This window comes from Eubalaena glacialis, chromosome 3 (genome assembly GCF_028564815.1).
Source record: "Eubalaena glacialis isolate mEubGla1 chromosome 3, mEubGla1.1.hap2.+ XY, whole genome shotgun sequence".
NCBI classification, from domain to species: domain Eukaryota; kingdom Metazoa; phylum Chordata; class Mammalia; order Artiodactyla; family Balaenidae; genus Eubalaena; species Eubalaena glacialis.
The window spans coordinates 44542866-44560763 of record NC_083718.1 but is presented as its reverse complement, the minus strand read 5'-3'; the positions used below and the strand labels follow the sequence as shown (position 1 = coordinate 44560763).

The window sequence follows — 17898 nt, the reverse complement described above, 5'->3', positions numbered from 1 at the left end:
CCAACAAACAAAAGTCCAGGACCAGATGGCTTCACAGGTGAATTCTAGGACCAGATGGCTTCACAAGTGAATTCTATCAAACACTTAGAGAAGAGCTAACACCTATCCTTCTCAAACTCTTCCAAAAAACTGCAGAGGAAGGAACACTCCCAAACTCATTCTATGAGGCCACCATCACCCTGATACCAAAACCAGACAAAGATACTACAAAAAAAGAAAATTACAGACCAATATCACTGATGAATATAGATGCAAAAATCCTCAACAAAATACTAGCAAACAGAATCCAACAACACAGTAAAAGGCTCATACACCATGATCAAGTGGGATTTATCCCAGAGATGCAAGGATTCTTCAATATACGCAAATCACTCAATGTGATACACCACAATAACAAATTGAAGAATAAAAACCATATGACCATCTCAATAGACGCAGAAAAAGCTTTTGACAAAATTCAACACCCATTTATGATAAAAACTCTCCAGAAAGTGGGCATAGAGGGAACCTACCTCAACATAATAAAGGCCATGTATGACAAACCCACAGCAAACATCATTCTCAATGGCGAAAAACTGAAAGCATTTCCTCTAAAATCAGGAACAACAGAAGGACCACTCTCACCACTATTATTCAACATAGTTTTGGGAGTCCTAGCCACGGTAATCAGAGAAGAAAAAGAAATAAAAGGAATACAAATTGGAAAAGAAGAAGTAAAACTATCACTGTTGGCAGATGACATGATACTATACATAGAGAATCCTAAAGATGCCACCAGAAAACTACTAGAGTTAATCAATGAATTTGGTAAAGTTGCAGGATACAAAATTAATGCACAGAAATCTCTTGCATTCCTATGCACTAATGACGAAAAATCTGAAAGAGAAATTAAGGAAACACTCCCATTTACCATTGCAACAAAAAAAATAAAATATCTAGGAATAAACCTACTTAGGGGGACAAAAGACCTGTATGCAGAAAACTATAAGACACTCATGAAAGAAATTAAAGATGATACCAACAGATGGAGAGATGTACTATGTTCTTGGATTGGAAGAATCAATATTGTGAAAATGACTATACTACCCAAAGCACTCTACAGATTCAATGCAATCCCTATCAAATTACCAATGGCATTTTTTACAGAACTAGAACAAAAAATCTTAAAATTTGTATGGAGACACAAAAGATCCCGAATAGCCAAAGCAGTCTAGAGGGGAAAAAACGGAGCTGGAGGAATCAGACTCCCTGACTTCAGACTATACTACAAAGCTACAGTAATCAAGACAATATGGTGCTGGCACAAAAACAGAAATATAGATCAATGGAACAGGATAGAAAGCCCAGAGATAAACCCACGCACCTATGGTCAACTAAGCTATGACAAAGGAGGCAAGGGTATACAATGGAGAAAAGACAGTCTCTTCAAAAAGTGGTGCTGGGAAAACTGGACAGCTACATGTAAAAGAATGAAATTAGAACACTCCTTAACACCGTACACAAAAATAAACTCAAAATGGATTAGAAACATAAATGTAAGACCGGGCACTATAAAACTCTTAGAGGAAAACATAGGAAGAACACTCTTTGACATAAATCACAGCAAGATCTTTTTTGATCCACCTCCTCGAGTAATGGAAATAAAAACAAAAATAAACAAATGGGACCTAATGAAACTTAAAAGCTTTTGCACAGCAAAGGAAACCATAAACAAGATGAAAAGACAACCCTCAGAATGGGAGAAAATATTTGCAAATGAATCATCGGACAAAGGATTAATCTCCAAAATATATAAACAGCTCATGCAGCTCAATAATAAAAAAACAAACAACCCAATCCATAAATGGGCAGAACACCTAAATAGACATTTCTCCATAGAAGACATACAGATGGCCAAGAAGCAGATGAAAAGCTGCTCAACATCACTAACTATGAGAGAAATGCAAATAAAAACTACAATGAGGTATCACCTCACACCAGTTAGAATGGGCATCATCAGAAAATCTACAAACAACAAATGCTGGAGAGGGTGTGGAGAAAAGGGAACCCTCTTGCACTGTTGGTGGGAATGTAAATTGATACAGCCACTATGGAGAACAGTATGGAGGTTCCTTAAAAAACTAAAAATAGAATTACCATATGATCCAGCAATCCCACTACTGGGCATATACCCAGACAAAACCAGAATTCAAAAAGACACATGCGCCCCAATGTTCACTGCAGCTCTATTTACAATAGCCATGTCATGGAAGCACCCTAAATGCCCATCGACAGACGAATGGATAAAGAAGTTGTGGTACATATATACAATGGAATATTACTCAGCCATAAAAAGGAACGAAATTGGGTCATTTATAGAGACGTGGATGCATCTAGAGACTGTCATACAGAGTGAAGTAAGTCAGAAAGAGAAAAACAAATATCGTATATTAACGCATATATGTGGAACCTAGAAAATGGTACAGATAAACCGGTTTGCAGAGCAGAAATTGAGACACAGAAGTAGAGAACAAACATATGGACACCAAGGGGGGAAAGCGGCAGGGGGTGGGGGTTGTGGTGGGGTGAATTGGGAGATTGGGATTGACATACATACACTAATATGTACTAAATGGATGACAAATAAATAAATGAATAAATAAACATTAAAAAAAAAGAAAACTAAAAATAGAACCTCCATATGATCCAGCAATCCCATTCCTGGGCATATACCCACAGAAAACCATAATTCAAAAAGATACATGCACCCCAATGTTCACTGCAGCACTATTTACAATAGCCAAGACATGGAAGCAACCTAAATGTCCACCAACAGAGGAATGGATAAAGAAGATGTGGTACATATATACAATGGAATATTACTCAGCCATAAAAAAGAACAAAACAATGCCAGTTGCGGCAACATGGATGCAACTGGAGATTATCATACTGAATGAAGTAAGTCAGAAAGAGAAAGACAAATACCATATGATATCACTTATATATGGAATCTAAAATATGGCACAAACGAACCTATCTACAAAACAGAAACAGACTCACAGACAGAGAGAATAGACTTGTGGTTGCCAAGGGCGAGGGAGGTGAGGGAGGGAAGGACTGGGAGTCTGGGATTAGCAGATGCAAACTAGCATATATAGGATGCATAAACAAAAAGGTCCTACTGTATAGTACAGGGAACTATATTCAATATCCTGTGATAAACCATAATGGAAAAGAATATTAAAAAAGCATGTCAAAATACAAAAAGACTTTCCAAATGTGGAAGTGAAAAAATAAGATATACAGAAATGTACGGCTACACTATACTGAACATTTCCCACTGTGGTGATTAGGTTAACTAAATGGTACATCCATCAGTGTAATGCATGCAATCCTGACTTTCAGACATTTGACTTTCATAAACTCCATACTTTCATGTAAATATACTGACACCTTTAAACTGCATTTCATATACACACACAAACTCTGGCAAGAAGAACAGGTATCTCAAAGCGCCCAGCTCACATAGGCAAGCATCCACTTACCAAACTCAACCTCCCTCCCACCCCATCACCTGCATCTCAGCTCCTCTCTCTCTGTTTTCCCTGCAGAGCTGCAGGTGTCACTGGTTGGCAGGAATATTTGGGCTAGTTAATCACTTGCCAGCCAGGTAGTCAGGACCCAAGAAGCAGCACCTGCACAAACCATTAGATATTTTACAATATTTTTTTAGTACTCTGTAGTAAAAGAACTCCAGATAAGTCAATGGGAAAAATTTTAGACATTCAACTTTCTATTAAGTTCTTATGAAAGTAATATGCTGAAAGTAAGAAATACTTTCTACATTATTAAAATCTCAAAATCTAAAGGAGAATAAAAGAAACTATCACAGCAAGTTACCTTTGTATACTCAATAAATGTTTGCTAAAGTTTCTTTTCTCACTTCAAATTTTACCAATTATTATAGCACTACTCTAAGGTAAACTATTTTCCAATCAAAGTTCAAGGAAAGTAAAAATCCTGAATGTTAAATAAAGTTAATGTAAAAATCCTTAATACTAAAATCTTAATATCTGAGCATGTAAGTTGTCAATAAACAAGATGAAAAGAGGCATGGTTTACAGTTTTTAAAACCTGATGTCAATAAAGAGATTTTAGATATGACACTAAAAGCCCAATTTTCTTCCATAAAAGAAAAATATGATAAACTAGACTTCACCAAAATTATCAATAAAAATTTTTACTTTGTGAAAGACACTATTAAGAGAATGAAAAGATAAGCTACACACTGGGAGAAAATATTTGCAAACCACATATCTGACAAAAAACTTATATTCAGAACAAATAAAGAACTCTCAAAACTCAACAGTAAGAAAACAAACTACCCACTGAAAAAATGGGCAAAAGATGGTCTCAATAGGTAAAATACTCTATGATACTCTTTATAAGACATCCTCAAAACGACAAAAGTATAGTGGTAGAGAGTGGATCACTGGACTAAGGGGTGCCAGGGACTAAGGCGTGGGGAGAAGAGTGTAAAACAGGGAAAGCAGAGGGAGTTTTTGAGGCTGATGGACCTGTTCTGTTCCCTGATTATGGTAGTGGACATTTGAATTTATTCATGTGTAAAGATTCATAGACTTATACAACAAAAAAAAGTCAATTTTACTGTATGTTAATTTAAAAAGTAACACAAAGGAAAATACTGCCTCTTTCCAGCCTTCTCTCAAGTCCCTACTATAGTCCAGGCTCTGTGCTAGGCACCAAGAATAGAAAGTTAAAAAGACAGAGTTTGCCCTCAGAGGGGGAGGCAAAAAAGCACAATATGATACAGGCTTTAATGGAGGAATATACAATACACACAGAGTTACACACTTAAGAAAGGCTTCCTGTAGAAATCAAGAGCTTTACAGACAAGCAAAAGATAAGAGAATTCAGCACCACCAAACCAGCTCTACAACAAACGCTAAAGGAACTTCTCTAAGTGGGAAACACAAGAGAAGAAAAGGACCTACAAAAACAAACCCAAAACAATTAAGAAAATGGTCATAGGAACATATGTATCGATAATTACCTTAAACGTGAATGGATTAAATGCTCCAACCAAAAGACACAGGCTTGCTGAATGGATACAAAAACAAGACCCATATATATGCTGTCTACAAGAGACCCACTTCAGACCTAGGGACACATACAGACTGAAAGTGAGGGGATGGAAAAAGATATTCCATGCAAATGGAAATCAAAAGAAAGCTCGAGTAGCTATACTCATATCAGATAAAATAGACTTTAAAATAAAGAATGTTACAAGAGACAAGGAAGGACACTACATAATGATCAAGGGATCAATCCAAGAAGAAGATATAACAATTATAAATATATATGCACCCAACATAGGAGCACCTCAATACATAAGGCAACTGCTAACAGCTCTAAAAGAGGAAATCGACAGTAACACAAGAATAGTGGGGGACTTTAACACCTCACTTACACCAATGACAGATCATCCAAAATGAAAATAAATAAGGAAACACAAGCTTTAAATGACACAATAGACCAGATACATTTAATTGATATTTATAGGACATTCCATCCAAAAACAGCAGGTTACACTTTCTTCTCAAGTGCGCATGGAACATTCTCCAGGATAGATCATATCATGGGTCAAAAATCAAGCCACAGTAAATTTAAGAAAACTGAAATCATATCAAGCATCTTTTCTGACCACAACGCTGAGATTAGAAATGAATTACAGGGAAAAAAACGTAAAAAACACAAACACATGTAAGCTAAACAATACGTTACTAAATAACCAAGAGATCACTGAAGAAATCAAAGAGGAAATCAGAAAATACCTAGAGACAAATGACAATGAAAACACGACGATCCAAAACCTATGGGATGCAGCAAAAGCAGTTCTAAGAGGGAAGTTTATAGCTATACAAGCCTACCTCAAGAAACAAGAAAAATCTCAAGTAAACAATCTAACCTTACACCTAAAGGAACTAGAGAAACAAGAACAAACAAAACCCAAAGTTAGCAGAAAGAAAGAAATCATAAAGATCAGAGCAGAAATAAATGAAATAGAAACAAAGAAAACAATAGCAAAGATCAATAAAACTAAAAGCTGGTTCTTTGAGAAGATAAACAAAATTGATAAACCATTAGCCAGACTCATCAAGAAAAAGAGGGAGAGGACTCAAATCAATAAAATTAGAAATGAAAAAGGAGAAGTTACAGCAGACACCGCAGAAATACAAAGCATCCTAAGAGACTATTACAAGCAACTTTATGGCAATAAAATGGACAACCTGGAAGAAATGGACAAATTCTTAGAAAGGTATAATCTTCCAAGACTGAACCAGGAAGAAACAGAAAATATGAACAGACCAATCACAAGGAACGAAATTCAAACTGTGATTAAAAATCTTCCAACAAACAAAAGTCCAGGACCAGAGGGCTTCACAGGTGAATTCTATCAAACATTTGGAGAAGAGCTAACACTAATCCTTCTCAAACTCTTCCAAAAAATTGCAGAGGAAGGAACACTCCCAAACTCATTCTATGAGGCCACCATCACCCTGATACCAAAACCAGACAAAGATACTACAAAAAAAGAAAATTACAGACCAATATCACTGATGAATATAGATACAAAAATCCTCAACAAAATACTAGCAAACAGAATCCAACAACACATTAAAAGGATCATACAGCATGATCAAGTGGGCTTTATCCCAGAGATGCAAGGATTCTTCAATATATGCAAATCAATCAATGTGATACACCATATTAACAAATTGAAGAATAAAAACCATATGACCATCTCAATAGATGCAGGAAAAGCTTTTGACAAAATTCAACACCCATTTATGATAAAAGCTCTCCAGAAAGTGGGCATAGAGGGAACCTACCTCAACATAATAAAGGCCATGTATGACAAACCCACAGCAAACATCATTCTCAATGGCGAAAAACTGAAAGCATTTCCTCTAAGATCAGGAACGAGACAAGGATGTCCACTCTCACCACTGTTATTCAACAAAGTTTTGGAAGTCCTAGCCACGGCAATCAGAGAAGAAAAAGAAATAAAAGAAATACAAATTGGAAAAGAAGTAAAACTGTCACTGTTTGCAGATGACATGATACTATACATAGAGAACCCTAAAAATGCCACGGGAAAACTACTAGAGCTAATCAATGAATTTGGTAAAGTTGCAGGATACAAAATTAATGCACAGAAATCTCTTGCATTCCTATACACTAATGATGAAAAATCTGAAAGAGAAATTATGGAAACACTCTCATTTACCACTGCAACAAAAAGAATAAAATATCTAGGAATAAACCTACTTAGGGAGACAAAAGGCCTGTATGCAGAAAACTATAAGACACTCATGAAAGAAATTAAAGATGATACCAACAGATGGAGAGATATACCATGTTCTTGGATTGGAAGAATCAATATTGTGAAAATGACTATACTACCCAAAGCACTCTACAGATTCAATGCAATCCCTATCAAATTACCAATGGCATTTTTTACAGAACTAGAACAAATCATCTTAAAATTTGTATGCAGACACAAAAGACCCTGAATAGCAAAAGCAGTCTTGAGGGAAAAAAACGGAGCTGGAGGAATCAGACTCCCTGACTTCAGACTATACTACAAAGCTACAGTAATCAAGACAAGATGGTACTGGCACAAAAACAGAAACATAGATCAATGGAACAAGATAGAAAGCCCAGAGATAAACCCATGCACCTACGGTCAACTAATCTATTACAAAGGAGGCAAAGATATACAATGGAGAAAAGACAGTCTCTTCAATAAGTGGTGCTGGGGAAACTGGACAGCTACATGTAAAAGAATGAAATTAGAACACTCCCTAACACCATACACAAAAATAAACTCAAAATGGACTCGAGACCTAAATGTAAGACCAGACACTATAAAACTCTTAGAGGAAAACATAGGAAGAACACTCTTTGACATAAATCACAGCAAGATCTTTTTTGATCCACCTCCTAGAGTAACGGAAATAAAAACAAAAATAAACAAGTGGGACCTAATGAAACTTCAAACCTTTTGCACAGCAAAGGAAACCATAAACAAGACCAAAAGACAACCCTCAGAATGGGAGAAAATATTTCCAAATGAATCAACGGACAAAGGATTAATCTCCAAAATATATAAACAGCTCATGCAGCTCAATACTAAAGAAACAAACAACCCAATCAAAAAATGGGCAGAAGACCTAAATAGACATTTCTCCAAAGAAGACATACAGATGGCCAAGAAGCACATGAAAAGCTGCTCAACATCACTAATTATTAGAGAAATGCAAATCAAAACTACAATGAGGTATCATCTCACACCAGTTAGAATGGGCATCATCAGAAAATCTACAAACAACAAATGCTGGAGAGGGTGTGGAGAAAAGGGAACCCTCTTGCACTGTTGGTGGGAATGTAAATTGATACAGCCACTATGGAGAACAGTATGGAGGTTCCTTAAAAAACTAAAAATAGAATTACCATATGATCCAGCAATCCCACTACTGGGCATATACCCAGAGAAAACCAGAATTCAAAAAGACACATGCACCCCAATGTTCATTGCAGTGCTGTTTACAATAGCCAGGTCATGGAAGCAACCTAAATGTCCATCAACAGACGAATAGATAAAGAAGTTGTGGTACATATATACAATGGAATATTACTCAGCCATAAAAAGGAACGAAATTGAGTCATTTGTTGAGACGTGGATGGATCTAGAGACTGTCATAAAGAGTGAAGTAAGTCAGAAAGAGAAAAACAAATATCGTATATTAACGCATGTATGTGGAACCTAGAAAAATGGTACAGATGAACCGGTTTGCAGGGCAGAAGTTAAGACACAGATATAGAGAACAAACATATGGACACCAAGGGGGGAAAACCGCAGTGGGGTGGGGATGGTGGTGCGCTGAATTGGGCGATTGGGATTGACATGTATACACTGATGTGTATAAAATTTATGACTAATAAGAACCTGCAGTATAACGAAACAAACAAAAAAAAAAACAACTAATACTAAACTTTCTTTGGGTTATTTGTATGGAAATACGTTAATATAAATGTTTCAGACATTACATGAAATTTCTAAAAATCTTTTATGTTCTGGTATAATGTTATAAGTCATAATTCTAGTTATTACTTTAAAATGTATATCTCAGAAATAACTAAATTTCCTTGTCAATTGCATTATTATGAACTTTCATCAAATCTTTAACTGTGGTCATTTTTAAGTCTTCTGTCATTTACAGACAGTTCTGGGTGTACTCTGATGCTTTCGCAAAAATGTTCTTATAAAAGGGTTTCATCTTCAAGGAATTCATGGAAAAGACTCCGACAAATACAGGTTTCTGGTAACTGACTATACTGCTGAACTGAATGAATAAGCATTTTCAGAACTCTAATGGAAAACTGATGAATTCATAAAAGTGCTAACAAAAGATCAAGAGGAAAAAAAAAAATTAATTACATGGGACTGAGTGAACTGATGAGGATGATTATAATTTTTGTGACTTTCTGTTTGAATAAAAAAAACAAAAAAAATCCCACAAGGACTCAGAGGTAAAAAATATACAAATCAATTTTCACTGCAAAGTAAAGGAGCTGTTACAGTGGAGGATTACTGGACTGAATGTCAATATTATGACATAGTATGAGTGTGTTTCGTGTTTGGTAATTGCAATCATTGCTGCTTTTGTTGTGGTCATCCATTTACAATGCTTGGTGTCAGTTTATTTATCTCTTGTAAAAATAAAATACAGTGTGTGTGTGTGAGTTGTGGGGGGGGGGAAAAAAAGGAAACTTTTAAATTCCTGATTCTGGTTTTGTACAACTGTATAATTAATGGTGATGATCATACTATAAGGGCAGATTTATATGTGTGGGGGAGGTGGTGGTGATGGGGAGGCCCAAATAGAAATTACAAATAAAGGAAATAAAATTCAAAAAAAAAAAAAAAAAAACAAGAAAGGCTTCCTGTAGAACACAGGGCAGGAGCTAACACTTGAGATGAGCAGGGACTGCCAAGACAAAAGGAAAGACCATTCCAGACAGAGGAAACAGCATCTAACAGAGAGGTATGGAAGAATGCAGGGTACCAGCATACTTAGAAAACTACAAATAATTATCTTCCCAAGCACAAGCAGGCCATACAAGAATGTGCTCAGGAATTGAAAGCAGGTTCCCTCTAAGCAATACAAATAGTGCTTGAATATGAAGCTTTGGAAATGGCAGCTTTCAGATTCGAGTCAAGCTGAGTACTTCTATTCATTCCTTGCTCCCCTTTGTTCACATCATCCTAATCACTGTAGTATACTTGCATCTATCACTTTTGCCAAGCTACAGTACAGCCACAGCCTCTAACGAAATATGTTTAGGTATTCAGCACAGCACTGGGATTAAAAACCCAGTCTACCAGGGTTCAAATCTAGACTCCACAATTTGCTAGTTGTGTGACCCTAGGCAAGTTATTTAACCTCTCTGTGCTTCAATTTTCTCACAATAAAGTGAGAATAATAATTGCAGCTGCTCATCGGGCTGCTATGAAAAATGTGCTAATTTATATAAAGTGCTTAGAATAGAGCTTGACTCATAGAAAGCACCACAGAAGTGTCTGCTATTAATACTCAGTAAACATTAGCTATGTAAAATAAAGACATGTATTCTCACAGTTTGAAAACAAACCCAAATTACTTTAAGTATGTGCAAGACCTGCACACTGAAAACTAGAAAATATGGTTCAAATTAAAGAGCTAAATACATGGAAGATGTGCGTTCATGGATCAGAAGATTCAATATTGTTTAAAGATATCAATTTTTCTGAAATTGATCTACATTCTCAGTGTAATCCCAATCAAAATCTGGGTAGGCATGTTTGTAGAACTTGACAAGTTGATTCCAAACTTTTCATGAAAATGCAAACAATCTAGAATAGCCAAAACAATTTTGAGAAAGAAAAAGAAAGAGGACTAAGACTACCAGATTTCAACTTGGTATAAAGGTATAGTAAACAAGGCTGTGTGCTATTAAGAGAAATAAAAGCCCACATTTGTACAGAGACTTGTATATAACTGTTCATAATAGCTGTATTAACAGCCAAAAACTGGACACAACCCAAATGCCCATCAACAGGTGGATAGATTAATTGTAGTATAACCATACAAGGGAATACTGGTCAGCAATAAAAGAGAATAAAAATACACAACATACGGGACTTCCCTGATGCCGGAGTGATTAAGAATCCGCCTGCCAAGGCAGGGGACACAGGTTCGAGCCCTGGTCCGGGAAGATCCCACATGCCACGGAGCAACTAAGCCTGTGTGCCACTACTGAGCCTGCGCTCTAGAGCCCACGAGCCACAACTACTGAAGCCCGCGCCTAGAGCCCGTGCTCCACAACAAGAGAAGCCACCGCAATGAGAAGCCTGCGCACCGCAACGAAGAGCAGCCTCCGCTCGCCGCAACTAGAGAAAGCCCGCAGCAACGAAGACCCAACGCAGCCAAAAGTAAATACATAAAAACTAAATTTATTAAAAAAAAATACACAACATAGATGAATCTCAAATAATCATACTGAGTTAAAGAAGTTGGATCCCCCACCCCAAAAAAAGCACTGTATATGATTCCTTTTATATAAAATTCTAGAAAATACAGCCTAATCTACAATGACAGAAAACTGCCTAGTGGTTGCCTAGGGACAGGGGGTGGGGAGAGGGGACTGACTGCAAAGGAGCATGAGGGAACTCCTGCAGTGATGTCTGTGGTGGTGGTTACACAATTATAGACATTTGTCAAAACTAAACAAACTATACACTTAAAATTGGTGAACTGTATATAAATTATGTCTCAATATAAACAACATAAAGTCATAAGGCAAACCGTCTTTTAAAAATAAAAGCATACCTTTTTCTTTCCATGATACAGGCAAGAATTAACATTCACTTAATATTGTTGAGAAATCTATATTACATTATGAGAATTTTGTAAACTTAGCATGATGAAACAACCAAAAACACTGCTAATGGTTCTTTCATATCTGTGTCTCCTTTAACTAAAGAATCAATGGAATTCAACAAGAGAATTTTCCAATCCTGAATAGAAGTACTTATTCTAGTTGAAAATTAATAAGCAACACAGAGTTTAACTAGGAAGTCCATTAGCAAGTTTGTAACTGGCCATAAGGTTATCTAAGCCTGACAGGTTCCAGAGAATTGAGGAAAAAAAAAAAAAAAAGGATAAAGGAGATTTAAGAACATGAAACAGCTCTTATGCTACTCAAAATTTAGCAATGGTACTCCGCATGATTCTAATTCTACTCCTACATAAAGAACCCTGAAAGGATCAAGAATATAGAGATTGTTCCTTAAAGCTAGAAGTCAGTCAGTAATAGGAAACATAAAGAAGACATTTTTATCTCATGAAGTTCTCTCAGGGGAGCACTACTTACCTGATTAATTCTCCTGAGTTAAGCTGTTTTTCTCCTTAAGTCTCAAAAAATAACAAATATTTTACTTATTTTATAATACTAAGTGGTTGTTTTTTAAGTATATATCAGTATTAACCCTCAATCCTTAAAATTAAAAACAAAATCTGTACAATAAGTAATAAATGACGTAAATATTTACAAGGAGAAAAAAAGGCAGTGTAAGCGATTTCCAGTTAAACAACCAAGGCGATACGTAGCATGCATATTATATGGATTTGGTTAGAACAGGCAATGTGCTACTTTACCTTCTAATTTATGTTGTCATGTAAGTTAGTTCACAGCTTAAGGTATTTAAGATCTCAATTAGGTTAACCTTTCCTTTTGTAAAGTAAGAATACAAGTAATAATCATACTCAGTGCTTCCTATTCAAGTTCCACACACATTCACACCTTCAGGCCTTAATGGGCTCTATTCCTTCTACCTACCCTTCTACCTACGAAGCCCTCTCCATTTATCCCACCCATCTAAATTCTTCCCATCTCTCACCACCTATCTTAATTGGTACATGTTCCCTGATCCCTTGAGCCAGAAGCAATCTCTCTGTCTTCTAAAATCCCATAGCTCTTTTCTGTAGTCTCTTATGGCATTTAACACTTTCTACCCTGTATTATACTTCTTTAAGTCCAGTAGGAGTATCCTTTTCTACTAGGAGTATCCTTGAAAGGAAGGTCCACACTTTATTCAGCTTTGTATCCCTAGGAGCACGTAGTGCCTGAAACTAAACATTTATTGGGTGTGTTTAGAGAAGAAATAGAGAGGAAAACATTCAACAATATTTTTTTAGGCATTCTGTGCCCCACTGCCTTAGGAGATATAAAAGGAAACAAATACCAACGATAGAGACCTGCTCTAAACCTACTAAGAGACACAGACATGTAAAAAAATTAATACAATATAACTGTGATAAGTGTTATAATAAGAGATAAACAGGGTGCTGTGAGGGGAACATTACGTATGTTGAAGACTGTTCTAATTCCACAAACTATGTTAGGAAACCAAGTCAAATTTTTGAAGGGCCCAAAGACTAGAAAGGTTTCAAGAGTGGTATAATAAGAGCCCCCTTAATCTTAAAAATTTTTCTTAACCTGAAACTAACACTCCACCTATATAACAACCTTACTTGCAAACAGGGAGTAACAAATTTCTCTCTATTCTTGGTACCGCCCTCTGCAATAACCAGGCCTGGTCTTATTATATTTACACAAATTTGCTCATCTCATCTTCTCACACTTGTCTGAATTGTGCACCATTTCCATAAGGCATGTGCCATTCCCATGCCCCAAACTCTGCTTATCTAAATCTATTTAACCTTTAAGGTTCTTCTGAAAGCCCACTTCCTAAGCTATCACCCAAGATTACTACATCCCCCAAATGTATATTGTACCATTACTACTATCTATACCTCTCTTTTTTAACAATTAATGATAATGATAAAGTTAATTCTTAACATTTTATACAACTTGGAGTTAAACAGAACTGATCTCAAACCCCTTTTGTGCTACCACCTTGCAACGTGAAGCTGGGCAAGCCACAACACTCTCTTGAACCTTAGTTTCCTCATTATTAAAATTAGTTAAATTGGGTGATGTGTACAACATGCCTAATATACACATACATTCATACTACATACATGTATATAGATATTTAATTTTAATATTCTTATTTTATATTTAATATTCATATTTAACTTTATTACTATTATTTTCCAAGAAGGGAGACGCAAACTGTCTCTAAAACTCAAGGCAAGAGCAATGAAACATGAACAAAGTGGGTACTAAAAACTGGATCAATTAGTTGATGTAAAGGAGCCTCACAACTTTTAAATGTGCCCTCAAGACAACTCACACAAGACACCATCAGCAGAATTTCTCATGTCTCCTACTGAAAACCATGAAAAACTCAGAGGCAGAAAGACATAGACAGATACAGAGGTCTTACGATGGTGGCCCTACCAGACATACTTCCCAAGAGTTTATCTTCCTCAGTGCAACCCTGAAGCTGTATAAAAGGTCAAGGGAAGAAATATCTTCTATTACGTAAATCAAATAGTACATAAATTTAACATTTTTTTTAACCTGCATTATCCCTCGGAGGCAAGCAAAACCACTTCTGCAAATTTCAGCCTCAGAAGAGAAAGTCCAAGTGGGATGGGGCTGAATCATCAATTTAAAATGATCAACGTTTGCCCCACCCTGGAATGGGGACACTACCGCGACCGTTTCCAGCGTTGTCCGGGACATCCCACGCTCTGCCCCCACCCCATCCTTCCTTAAGTCCTCACCTCGGACGTTTGTCCCGGCACTAGGCGCAGCCAGTCCCACCCTCGGCTCTGACCCGGTGTCAGGCATCCCCACACCAGGGTCCACACCCGTCTCTCGTCCCAATTCAGACTCTTACCCCAGCCAGACAACTGCACTCACCCGGGCGGTGACCTTATACACCGTGTAGCCCCTCGGGTGTCGCTGGGGCTCGGTGACAGTGTAGAAACGGGCCAGGTCGGCACCCCGCTCTCGGGGAGAGGTCATCCTCCCGCCGCCTCTGCCGCCGCCGCCTGCCGGGGATCATCAGTGCAACCCGACACCGCCGCGGCCCGGATTCTCTAAGAAGCTGCCAGGCGGCGAGGGGGCGGTAGCTCTGCGGCGGCGTGTCCGCCGCAGGGCTCTGCTTCCGGGTTGGCGGGAAAGCTTCCGGGTCAGGCCGGGGCCCCAATCCTGGGGAAGTAGAGATTTCACCTGAGATACGGACCCTAATTAGGGCCTGACCCTGGTAAATGGGCTGGAATCAGGCAGTAGAACCGCCTGTAACGGGATGGAGGGATACCCGAGCCTAGCATCTTCTTTCCTTCCCTACTGACGACCCATCGGTTTAAATACCCACAACACCTGAACTCTCTCCCTGACATAACTCTTCCTTCTTTCTAAGACAAACCCCGTCCACCTGTGCATATATCTTTATACCACCACAGCAAGCCCCCAAATGTTAAAAAAAAAAAAAAAAAAAAAGAGCCTGCCTGTTAGAGTTTTACAAGGATTAAGTTGCGACCCACTGCAGTAGCCCACTGACAGTACGCCCTGCGGGGAATTCAAGCTGGGGAAAATTAGGACGTATTCCCTGCTTTGGGTATACTAACCCTTAGATAGTTAAGATGCATATCCAAGGGAAAATTTCACAGGTTCTTGCACCTTTCCATACATAGAAAAGCACTAAAATCATTAACTTGAGATAGCTGTTGTGTGTGATTAGCAGTAATCTTTTGATGCTTGACTTCATGTTTTTCCCAGCAAAAAAAAAATCATATATAACCTGGCTCCTCCCTTACCTCTTTGGAGCAGTTTCTCAGAGCTGAGAGGCTATCTCCTGAGCTATAGTACTCCAAGCGGTCCCTGAATAAAACTGAAACTCATTATTCTCACATTGTGCGTGTTTTTTAGTTGACACAACCCTATATCAGTTTTAAACTTCATCCCCTCATATTCTAAAAGCTGGAATCTGTGTCTGGCTGGGGGGGGTGGGGGGGTGGGGGGGGAGGGGGTGGGAATCACCTGACCTCAGAAAGCTACTAGGAAGATAGTTTCCTATCTCAATTCCTTGCTATCCACTGCTTGGCAGTTATTCTACCTTCCCTTGATCAAGATTTTCTCATTCCCCCATAACATTCATTCCAAGCGTTTGCCATTCTCCTCAACTCTCTATTCCTCTTCATCTTGCCTCCCTACCCTTTGGCCCCTCCATCTTTACAGGGGGAAAAAAGTTCTTAGTACCAACCCCTCCATCTTGACACATTTCTATTCCAATCTGAGATATAGACATATCCCTACCTCGTTTTTCAGGACTAATCACTTCCTGTGCCCTGATATCCATCCTCATTGGCAGACCTAAAGACATTGTTCCATCGATGACATCCCAACTCTGCTCTCTGTACCTTTAATCTATTCCTTATCACTGGCTCCTTCTTCTCATCCCATGTATGCCTAAATCTATCTATCATTCATTCATTAAACCTGAATTCACCACCTACTATATGCCAGACATCATGCTAATTAGGCATTGGAGTTACAAAGTCCCTGCTCTTAAGAACCATCTAGTAAGAAAAAACAGAGAACAATTAAACTATATTGTTATAAATAGTATAACAGATGTATATGTGAAGTGCTACAGAGCACATCTAATTAATATTGGAAGATTAGCTAAGGTTTTTCTGATACAGGGGAAACTATGGCTGAATCTTGAAAGAGAAATAGGAATTAGCCAGGCAGAGAAGAGAATAAAGGACATCCTTCATGTTGTCTTTTCCCCTGCTTCTTTCTTTCTCCTTCCCCTCTTTGTCAAAGTTGTTTAAGTTGTTTTCAAAGTAATCTGCATCAATAGTCGAATATTCATCATACATTCATACATTCATGAATATCATACATTCATTTCCATATTCACTTTACTACTACACTGCTACTGTGAAACTGCTTTGAAAAAAGTTTCTAATGACCTTATCTTACCCAGTATTTCCAGACTTTGAACGTTTCTGATCATTTCCACCTTTTCAAAACTCTTCTATGTCCTTAGTATAGGAGTCAGCATTCTCTTGCTTTTTTCTTTTACACTCTGAGTCATTCACTCCTTTTCAATCTCCTTTGTTGATTTCTCCTCCTTCTGGGAACCTTTAATGTTCTTGTTCCTCAGAATTTTGCCTTTGATCCTTTGTTCTTTATTCCCATTGACTTACAAATCTATATCTCAAGGAGTATCTCTTTTCTAGGATTTGACACATATTCTGCACATCTTTACCTATATATCCAAATACCACTAAAAAAAAACAGATTAAAATCTGAGCTTTTTTCCCTCAAAAGCCTGTTCCTATCTCAATGACTGACTTTACTCTCCATTTAGTTACATTACCCAGGAATCTAGGAATCACCCTTAGCAACTTCCTCTCCCACTTTCTCCAAATTTGTTTAATTCAGCAACTGCCATTGGTTAAAACTAAAAGAATGGAAAAAGATATATCATGAAAGCACTACACAGAAGACTTTAGAAGAAGACACATTACCAAGTATAAGGAAGAACAAAACTTAATGATAAAGGGTTCAATTTGTAAAGAAAGAAAAAAAAAGTTTCCTGCCATTCCAGTTCTACAAGAATCAAGCCATTTGCCACTGCAGTTGCCCACTGACAGTGCACCCTGAGGGGAATTCAGGATAGAGAAAAACTGGAAACATTCAGCAGTGCTTTGGATATACAGGCCCTTAGATAGTTAAGATGCATATCTAAGGACATTTTTCAAATGACCCCAGATTCTTACATCTTCCCATACATAGAAAAACACTAAAATCATTAACTTGAGATGTTTATTCTTTGTGATTAGCAGTAACCTTTTGATGCGTGAC

The 17898-nt window shown here is 37.6% G+C and overlaps 1 protein-coding gene across 2 annotated transcripts in view; it reads right to left on the bottom strand.

Moving 5' to 3' along the window:
• Nucleotides 1-15174, bottom strand: part of RPS6KC1 (ribosomal protein S6 kinase C1) — a 212376-nt gene extending 197202 nt beyond the window's left edge. For both annotated transcript variants that reach the window (XM_061185594.1, XM_061185595.1), the window contains exon 1: nucleotides 14941-15174. In XM_061185594.1, the coding sequence (XP_061041577.1) occupies nucleotides 14941-15045 (105 nt within the window). In that variant the 5' untranslated portion in view covers nucleotides 15046-15174. The remainder of the gene's footprint in view (nucleotides 1-14940) is intronic.
• Nucleotides 15175-17898: the final 2724 nt, after the last annotated feature.